At 43.4% G+C, this 10,804-nt stretch overlaps 1 protein-coding gene across 1 annotated transcript in view; it reads left to right on the forward strand.

Moving 5' to 3' along the window:
* The window catches only part of FAXC (failed axon connections homolog), a 55,313-nt gene that overhangs the window by 1,380 nt on the left and 43,129 nt on the right, over positions 1–10,804 (forward strand). Inside the window, exon 3 of the mRNA XM_005871480.2 lies at positions 6,057–6,192. Coding sequence (XP_005871542.2) covers positions 6,057–6,192 — 136 coding nt within the window. The remainder of the gene's footprint in view (positions 1–6,056; positions 6,193–10,804) is intronic.

Consider the following 10,804-nt stretch of genomic DNA (forward strand, 5'->3'; position numbering starts at 1 on the left):
AAAGGCTGAAATTGCAAAGGGTCCAGAGAGCTCTGGGCTCCTGTTAAGGCTGCATGGCCAGGTATAGTGCTGTGCAGTTTTGATGCAACCTTCACCTGGTTGTCTGCTAATCTGTTATTTAAAGCGAAGCACCATCTTGGGGTTTACATGCTGTTGTTTTGTGAGCCATAGGAAATGTAGGACTAGCATATGGGCGTGTTTGACAAGAACATGAGAGTCACCCAGTGCCACCAACAGTTGCATGTCTGCCTGCCGCAGAATGTTGACAGGATTCACTTGGAAATAGCAGAAAATGGAGGCCCTGCTGTTGGCACATCCAGCCCCACAGGAGATCTTTGTTTGAGTAGGACAATACCATAGACTACTGAGGTGGTCGGTTGGCTAATGGCTACATTAATTGACCTTTAAAATTTCTGTGTGTTGGACCCTCTATCCCTGGGAGATGACCAGAAGCAAGCAGTTTTCAGTAGCTTAGAATGTAGCCCTCTTGTAGTATCTTTTAAACATTGAGAAATGAGCCCACACTGCCTTTTTCCAGTGGGGGAGACCTACACAATAGGTTGTAAACAAAGACAGTGACCTTTACTAGGCCTGCAGGCATTCCAGGAGGACACTGTGACAGACCAGCTCAGGTGCTGTGAGTATTTCTAGTCTCAGAGGGTGGGAAGTCATTTAGGTCTGGGGAAAGGTATTTTCGTATTATTTAGTCATAATTGAGAAGTTTTATTTCCATCTTACACATTGAATGCTCTCACTTAGCACAGTGCTTGAATCTAGTCTAGTTGAACCAAATAAAAAAATGTAAGGTGAAATGATCTCTTTCGGTTATTTTATGTTTTTGCTACTTTTAGAACTCTATTTCAAGTTAGGTTTCAAGCTATATGAAAACTGACACATTTGTGCAGTAGTATAAATGATAACCCCATTGTTTCTCAATTATAGTCCAGCCCAAAGCCTTTTCAGGATCCCAAACCACTTCTCATCAGTTGGCCACTTTGTGAAAGGAGGGAAGGCACGCTTCACAGGACTGAGTCTAAACCCTGCTTAAATGACCTTGCAGAAATAGCGAGGAGCTCAGAGCTCACGCTGAGAGCAGGCCACGCCCTGGTAGGTGTGGTCGCTGGACAAAGAAGAGGCCTCTGGACAGAAATGTGTCCTTTCCCTACTTAGGAGACTGCTTGGATACTTATTTAGTTGAGGCGTGTTTAATCCTTGATTGATTCACTTTTGTTTCTTGACAGATACTTAAATTGAGTTGGAAAATCCTGTTCTAATGCAAGTAATAGAAGTGGCTGCCCATTTCTGAGTCCTTAGTAGGGGCTCTGCATAGCAGTGCTTTACTTGTGTGATTAGATTTACTCCTCACAACCAGCATTGGATGTTTGATCCCCATTTTATAGGTAACGAAATTGTGGCCCAGGATGGGTAAGCAACTTGCCCAGGATCACACAGTAAGAGTCGTAGGATCCAGATTCAAATCTGGGAATGTGTGTGGGCCGAGCCGGATCTTTTTTATCACTGCCTCCTAGAGAGTACCACTTGTGAAGGAGATTTTGATGTGGGGGAGAGGAAGAGAAATGTAGAGAATTGGGGCATAGCTCAGGGAAGACAGGCCTGTGGAAGGACCTGAATTTTTGACAGCCTCTAGGGCAGCGGTTCTCAACCTGTGGGTCGCGACCCCTTTGGCAGTCCAACGACCCTTTCACAGGGGTCGCCTAAGACCATCCTGCATATCAGATATTTACATTACGATTCATAACAGTAGCAACATTGCAGTTATGAAGTAGCAACGAAAATAATTTTATGGTTGGGTCACAACATGAGGAACTGTATTTAAAGGGCCAGAAGGTTGAGAACCACTGCTCTAGGGGCATGGAGGGATAGTGGAAAAAAACTGAGGTCTGGGACTGAGGTTCAGAGGGTACATGATAGAGACCTCTGCTTAAAGGGAAATCGTCAATTGTCTGTGTATTTTAGGGAAAACACTAAACAATATGAAATATGAGAAATGGACACTATACCTTGAAATGGCTATACTGTCTGAGTTCACTGGCAATCGTATAGTCGTCACTACCTGCTTGGATTTGCTGCTGCACAGACTTAACCTTAATCTATGGCTATGTCTCCAGAGCAGAAACCCAAGTAGGTATTTTGGATTTTTCCCCACCACAATATTTTTAAACAAATATAGTTCCAACCCTGTGCTTTTTTCTCCCAGTGGAGGTAGCCCAGCAGCTATCTTAAATTCAATGTGGCATTTGGACATGTATTGTTTGTAAGTTGAGTGACTAAATAATGGCTTTTATTGGTAGCTCATTTGCACTTAAGGCCCACAGGCTCAGCCTGTCCTAGAAAACTTAGGCAATCAGAGCAGCCCATGGGTCATCTGATCTCCCTAAAGAGCTCATCAGCCGTCCACAGAGGCATGTTCACTGTGGTATTTTTCACTGTGGGAGTAGGGGCCAGTCTTGCTCTGTACAGTGGGGCTTTGACTTACGAGTTTAATTCGTTCCGTGACGGAGCTCGTAACTCAAATTACTCGTATGTCAAATCAAAAAGTGAATGAGTGAGACACGTGATGCTGGGCTGATGTTGTGGCGTTCACTGTGATGTTCGCTGCGCCAACTAGCGGTGGGGTATCTGAAGCTGGCTCGTAACCCAAATATTAGCTCGCAACTCAAAGCAAAAAATTGGCCGAGAGACGGCTCATATCTCGAAAAACTCGTTAGTCGGGACACTCGTAAGTCAAGGCCCCACTGTACAAGTATTCTCTTATATAACCCTTGTTTTAAGGGCACTTTATGAAATATTAGAGGCCTGGTGCATGACATTCGTGCACTGGGGTGGGGTCCTCAGCCCAGCCTGCGCCCTCTCGCAGTCCAGGACCCCTTGGGGGATACCGCCTGCCAGCTTAGGCATGCTCCCTGCAGGCCTAAGCCGGCAGTCAGACATACCCCAAGTGGTCCTTAGCGCTGCTGCAGAGGCGGGAGAGGCTCCTGCCACCGCTGCTGCACTCGCCAGCTGTGAGCCCGGCTTCTGGCTGAGTGGCACTCCCCCTGTGGGAGCTCACTGACCACCAGGTGGCAGCTCCTGCGTTGAGCGTCTGCCCCCTGGTGGTCAGTGCACGTCACAGCGACTGGTTGTTTGGTCGATTTGCATATTAGCCTTTTATTACATAGGATAGCTTCTGGGAAACAGGTCACCTGCTTCTCTGCTCCTGTTAGAGAGAGATTCCTGATGTGTGGAGGGAGGGCTCTGGGGCCTGATTGAGTTCAGATTTACTCTTCTTTTAATCAGTCATGTGACCTTGGATTGGAGAGTAGGCTTCTTGGCTACTGGGTTTTCTCATCTGTAAATAGGGATGATGATAGTAGCCTCTTCACAGAGTTGATGAAATGAGTTAGTATAATGTTTGACATATAGTGAGCAGACAGTAACAGTTGGACATTAGTTGTTATAGACTTTCATCAGAAAGTTAGGCTTGAGTGGGCTGAGTCAAACTGTTTGTTTTCATATTACTAAGTGAGGAATTGTTCATTTTGGTGTAGTTGAAGTGCTTAAGAGCTTGGTTGGGAACTGGAGCTGTTAACAACTTGATCTTAAGTTGGTAGTCCTTGGGCACATTACACCCTCTCTGAGCTTCAGTTTTGCTGTCTACTATAAAATATAAATATCATATAATATACTAAATTTAAACTGTAGCAATATCCCCTCTGTAGTTACTGAAATCATGTAATATACATGTATACAAAGTCATTGGCATATATGCTTGTCACATAGTTAACATCCATTCTTCTTATGACATGGCCCATGTTAACCATTACAATTAGATTGTTCTGGCCAGTGGCTCAGGGGATTTTATATTTACCTCCTAATCTTTCAGTCCTTATATTTTTGCCCGGCTAATTTACGTAAAAATACCACTTCGTGATTTGAATTATTTGAGTGGACAAAATCAGTTAGTTTGCACTTTCTAGGAATATAGTCTAAATGGCTCCTTAATTCTGATCTCCCAAACATTTCATCTAAATAAAAACCTTTGTTTCATAGCAAATATTTTTATTCATTTGACCAATGTTTTAAAAAGGAGCCATTCTTACCTCTTTATTTTTAATTTTTATTTTTTTAAAATATATTTTATTGACTTTTTACAGAGAGGAAGGGAGAGAGATAGAGAGTTAGAAACATCAATGAGAGAGAAAATACCACTTCGTGATTTGAATTATTTGAGTGGACAAAATCAGTTAGTTTGCACTTTCTAGGAATATAGTCTAAATGGCTCCTTAATTCTGATCTCCCAAACATTTCATCTAAATAAAAACCTTTGTTTCATAGCAAATATTTTTATTCATTTGACCAATGTTTTAAAAAGGAGCCATTCTTACCTCTTTATTTTTAATTTTTATTTTTTTAAAATATATTTTATTGATTTTTTACAGAGAGGAAGGGAGAGGGATAGAGAGTTAGAAACATCGATGAGCAAGAAACATCGATCGGCTGCCTTCTGCACACCCCCCACTGGGGATGTGCCCGCAGCCAAGGTACATGCCCTTGACCGGAATCGAACCTGGGACCCTTCAGTCCGCAGGCCGATGCTCTATCCACTGAGCCAAACCGGTTAGGGCCTTACCTCTTTAATTGGAATGGGCACTTCAGTGGTAAACTTTTCCAAAAGAGTTGTTATATTGATTGGAGATGCTACAATAGGTGACCATCTGTGTGATGATGATATGAAGAGCTTGTCTTTGCTTGCTTAGGTAGATAGATGTATTTGAGGGATTCAGCTAGGAATGATGGAAGGGAACCAGAGCTCAGGGAAGGCCAAGGAGAAGAGTGGGTAGTGGTTAGGTAGAGTAAAAGATGGGAATTGCAGAAGGTTCCTGTGGTGTATGAGTGGAACTGTGTGGAATGATGAGATTTTGTAGTGTAAGGGGATAAGACCATATCTCTTTGAATTACAGTAAAGTCCATCCCTCCTACATATGCTTGATAGCTCACCAAATATTTATAGGTATTAGTTTATTTAATTCTCAGGATAATCAATACAGAATAGGAACTCTCCTCACTCTCTCTGTGAGAGAGGAGAAGAGGGCGAGGCCAGTAGGAAGCAGGACATGGACTTGACCCCACCTGTCCAGACTTGGAATCCAGTATTTGTTTTACTTCATGGCGGCTATTGAAAAACTGTACCAGGGAAGTCCTCCCCACCCAAAGAAAGTAGCTAAAGAAAAGATAGATGATATGTGGCTGAGACAGAAGAAGGGGCAAAGGTAGGGGCACTGAGATACGTGCTGTGTGGTGAAAGGTGGGACCCTGGGAAGGAGGAGAGTATGAGAGAGCCCAGAAGCCAGTTCCTCTGCTCCGCAGGTGACAGGCCAGGTGAGGGGCAGGTAGTTTGGAAGAGGGACCAGAGTGCTCAGTGTCTCAGATGCCCTGCAGACGTGGGTCAGGGCCGAGGAAATCTGCATGCTATGCAGTGCCCTGTGGAAGAAGAGCCTGTTTCATGGTGCAGCCTCAAGAACACAGGCTCTGACTACCTGGTGCAGTCTAGCTTCTGCCACTTACTAGTGATGTGACTTCAGTGTCCTCATCCATAAAACACGGATCACAATAGCATCTAATTTGTAGGGTTATTGTGAAGGTTAAAGGAGATAATACCTGTGAAGCCCTCAAAACCATGCCTGACACATAATAAGCCCAGAATATAATTTTAATCTATCCATCTTGTCCCCTGGCAGGTAAAGATAGCCAGTAAGGGGGAAAAGGGTACCTGTACCCGAAAGTACTCTTCCTGTCCATAAGCTACAGGAACCAGAAGGAGGTTGATATGTAGTTACTTTTCTGGGCCCTGGAGGTTGTGGTAATATCGGAGCTTGTAAGTTTCTTTTGTAGTTCACCAAGCTTCCACTTGCTCAGTGCTTCAGGGTGAGGTAAGCCCCAAGACAAAGATCTGCTTATTCTTGAGGAGCAACAGTCCAGCAGGGGTCTCTGAGGAACTAAGGGAACTGAATGTATAACACGTGGATTGTTCTTTATTTCTGTTTTGGTTTTAACAGGAAACAGCAAGAGATTGACTCCAAAGATGCTATTATATTGCATCAGTTTGCAAGACCTAACAATGGTGTCCCCAGTTTATCTCCTTTCTGTTTGAAAATGGAAACTTATTTAAGGATGGCTGACTTACCCTATCAGGTACTTGTGTGCAAATACGTTTTATTCTCATAACAGCAAAATCTGTTAGACCGCGGTTCCTAGTCTCACGTGGTGGGAAGGGCTGGCACTCTTTGCTAGAGGGGGCGAGCATGAACTTTTGTAGGGTTCAGGGCCATGTTATTTTTTCTGAATAGAGTATAATTTGGTTAATAGCTTGGATAGGCTGTTAATACAGGTGGGTGTACCATTCATTGCCTGATGTGGTTTTATCCTTCAGGTTTCTATTTATTGACAGCATTAAATTTTGTCTCATGAATCCTGGGGGCAGAGCACCCAGCAGGCACCAGGGAAATGTTCGAAGATCTTGTGAATTTCTCCACAGTTTCCATGTTTTGTTTGGGTGACTTTCAGGGAAACACTGGCTCATTCAGCATTGGAGAGTGAACATAGGCGTGTATTTAAGGGCATACTTTGTTCTCTGAGTAATGCTTGAGCTGTGTCTCACAGATTTGACAGGTTGTGTTTTCATTGTCATTCAATTCTACGTATTTTTTAAAAATTCCCTGATGTTTTTCCTTTTCACCTAAGTTCTAGCCAAATGCAACTTTTTAAAGGTTTTTTTAAAAAAAATATATTTCTTTATTGGTTTCAGAGAGGAAGGGAGAAGGAGAGAGAGATAGAAACATCAATGATGAGAGAGAATCATTGATCGGCTGCCTCTTCCATGCTCCCTACTGGGGATTGAGCCCGCATCCCAGGCATGTGCCCTTGGCCGGAATTGAACCTGGGACCCTTCAGTCGCAGGCTGACGCTCTATCCACTGAGCCAAGCCGGCCAGGGCTTAAGGTTTTGATTTTTGTTGCTGCTTTTTAATTTTATGGTCAGAGCAGGTGGTTTTAGTGATATTAATTCCATGGAATTTACTGACCCTTTAGCCTAGGGCAGTGGTCGGCAAACTGCAGCTCGCGAGCCACATGCGGCTCTTTGGCCGCTTGAGTGTGGCTCTTCCACAAAATACCGACTTCTGCGCATGTGCCACGAAGTTTCAATCGCACTGTACATGCTCGCCTGCACGTGGTATTTTGTGGAAGAGCCACACTCAAGGGGCCAAAGAGCCGCATGTGGCTCGCGAGCCACAGTTTGCCGACCACTGGCCTAGTGTATGGCTGCTTTTTAAAATATATATATATTTTTATTGATTTCAGAAGGGAAAGGAGAGAGAGAGAAAGATAGAAACATCAATGATGAGAGAGAATCATTGATCAGCTGCCTCCTGCATGCCCCAGACGGGGGATTGAGCCCACAATCCGGGCATGTGCCCTGACCAGGAATTGAATCGTGACCTCCTGGTTCATAGGTCGACCCTCAACCACTGAGCCATGTCAGCTGGGCTGTTAAGACTTATTTCTAACATCTTATTTAATACTTGTCTCCTTACTATTACTTTGCTTTTAATTTTTCTTATTTCCTGTTTTCAATTGGATAGTTAAAAATTTTTTTCTTGTCATTTAAAACAAATTCTATTTTTGTTGCTATAGTGGTTGCTCTTAAGATCCTAATTTGTGCTTATTTATTCCCATTTATTTCTTAAATGTATCCCATTGTATTTGCCCTCTATTGGTACAAGTGTGTTAGCAGGTTCACATGAACCTTGGGTCTCTTCCTCCCAGCCCTCATCCCATCTGTGTTGCTGTTGTGTAATATGCTACTTCTGGAATTTTTGAAATACTATCTCTTTTTGTTTGTTTTATAAACAGCAAGCCTTACTAAGTTATTTGACAAGCTTAATTTCCCATCTCTTATCCCACAGGATTTGTTTATCTTTTTCTCGGAGTACTTCCTTGATGAGTATTTTCAGAGTGAGACGTTCAGTGGCAATCTGTGGCTTTGCATGCCTGAGAGCTTTGTTATGTCCCCGCATTGGATAATTCTGTGATTAAAGTTTTTTCCCTTCAGTGGTTTAAAAATTATATTTTCTTTTTTATATAAAAATTTGACAATATAACTCAGTTGCCTTTTTTGCATTGGTGTTGCTATTGAAAAATCTGATGTTAATCTGACTCTTTTTCTTTCTTTTTTTTCTCTGGAAACTTTTAGAGTATTTGTTTAATCTTGACATTCTTAAATTTCACTATAATGTGCCTTGGTGTGGGTCTTTAGTATCTTGTTTGGTCCTTTATCAATATTTAATTTGAAATCTTTAATCTTTTTAATTCTGGGGGATTATCAGTTTTCAAGTATTTCCTTTTCTTTTTTATTTGTTTTCCTTTTCTCCTTTCCTGTTCCGTGTTTTCTGAATACTGAAGGCTCTGCTTTTATTTTCTGCATCTCAGAATGTATTCCTTCATTCTTTTCTGCTTCCTTCTGGGAGGATTCCTCTCTGGGCTTCCATTGCTCTATTCTCTCCTTGAATCGATCGTGCTATTTCTCTCATCTACTGTGTTCAGCTTTTATATTTTTTCTTCTTAATAGTTCCCCTTGGTTTGTATTACTAATCTCTTCCACTATCTCTTAGAGGACATTTATTATGCTAATTAAAAATTTTTGGCCTGTCCCAATAAGTCTGCCTCCTGTTGTAGATATCCGGTCTATTGCCCTTCTCCCACCGTGGTTGTACTCCTCTGGTGCCTAGTTATTTTGGTTTGAGATCTTTCACCGGGGAGGTCAGCTTCCCTGCCTGGGAATTTATACTGAGCCAGGGCTAAAGCTCAGGCTACAGGTTGTGTACCTGGGAGGGAGTTGAAGAAAGGGAAGGAGGTGAGCCCCAGGCATTCTCCAAACTAGTTTGCTGCCACTCCTCCCAATGGCTCCCACAGATCAGGGGTTCACCTTTAAGCTCTTACAAAGTAGCAGCATTGAGAGGAGGTGGTCTCCTTGGATGGAAACAGACCAGCAGGGAAGCTGGAAGGGTGAGAGCTCACCCAGCCAAGCTTTTGGCTGCCCTGATAACAATATTCTCCCTCCATCTCCTGACTCCCCATGGCCTGTGCTTTCTGAGCCAGTTTCTCTACAGAAGGGGGGGTGGGGATCCTTGTGAGCAGCACTGGGATGAGAGTGAGTGTCATGCTCTCAGCTTGGGGGTGCTGTTATGGAGGTTCCCTGGGAATGTGGTGGAGTGGCACCGAATTTGGACTCTGGGGGATCTGGGAGGGCATAGCGTCTTTATGACTGGGGGCTGAAATGCAAGGGTGAGTCTGGCGACGGAAGCAGGGAGAAAATTACTCAGGACTTTCTAAGCCAGCGATGGAGGAGAAAATAGCCACAGAAACAGACCAGGCTGGGATTCTCTAAATGCAGTGGATCGGGTTTGAAGATCGCTGTTCAGCGTGGTGTTGGCAGTTGGCACTAAAGGTGTGTGTCACCGAGGGGTGCTGATTGGAGGAGAAGGCTGTCCTGCAGCTGCCTGTCTCCGCTCCATCGTCACTCTAGACAAGCTTCCCCCTTTAGCCGTGGCAGGTTTGGGACAGTGAGGGTCAGAACCTGAATCTGTGCTTTGAGTTTCTGGCTGCTTCCAAGATCATGTGTGCCTTCACCTCATGAAGAGATCCTGCTGTTGGCAGCCACTGCCGGGCGGTCTGCCCTTCCTCTCGTGCCTCTGCCCCATCTTTACCAGCAGCCTACCTACCGACCTTTGTTCATTTTTTGGAGCAGCTGCTTTTTAGTTCATATAATGGAAGCAGCAGGACACACGCCTCACTGTGAAGCCTGGAGCTCTTACAGAGCCTTTGAGAAGGGCAACGCTTACCCCCTCCCAAAATTATTGTTTCTTGTTCAGTATAGATGCATTTTTAAAAAGGGATGACATAGGAGTGTTTTTCTTCTGTGCGGTCTCTGTGGGAAATAAATGGAGGGGTGTTCAGCGTGGGGCAGAGATCTGGGTGGAAGGAAAGTGGTTCTGTGGTTTAGAAGGGGGTGTGCCTGCCCGAGTGCCTCGACGCCCAAGTGCCATCAGCAAGGGCTTGTGACGCCTGTGGTGCCTGGGAAGTGGTGGTGGGAAGTGCTCATTTCTCAGAGGATCAGTAGAGAGGTTTGTCCTATTCCCAGGGGGCTCCACCCTCGGCCCCTTCTTTGCCCTTTGCCTTTTAAAAAAATATTAAAATACCATGTTCCTAAGAGCATGACTTTATATTTGAAACTTTTATATTTTTTAACCTAAGGGAGACTGGAATAAATATTTGATGACCATTAATAGGCACTCACAAAGCTTTTTTAAAAAAAGCTCAATGTATTGGTCATAGTTATTACCTTTTTAAAATCAAGATTATAAATATCAATAGGTCAATTTTAAAAAGTTTTCATTTTGTAATAATTAAAAATTCATGGAAAGTTGCAAAACATGTATAGGGAGAGCCCACAGATATGGGTAATAAAGGAAAGAAAATAGCTTTAGCATTTTTTCTGATTACATGTATTTGACATACGGTCCTTATAAGGATTTCAAACAGTGCAAAAAGTATAAGTGGAAAAGGAAAGTCACCTGCCATCCTACTAGCTAGAGATTGCTGTCACTGATATTGTTGACCATCCTTCCATTCATTTCTCTAGACAAGTGGTTCTCAACCTTCCTAATGCCGCGACCCTTTAATATAGTTCCTCATGCTGTGGTGACCCCCAACCATAAAATTATTTTCGTTGCTACTTCATAACTGTA

Source organism: Myotis brandtii, unplaced genomic scaffold, assembly GCF_000412655.1.
Source record: "Myotis brandtii unplaced genomic scaffold, ASM41265v1 scaffold343, whole genome shotgun sequence".
Taxonomy (NCBI): Eukaryota; Metazoa; Chordata; class Mammalia; order Chiroptera; family Vespertilionidae; genus Myotis; species Myotis brandtii.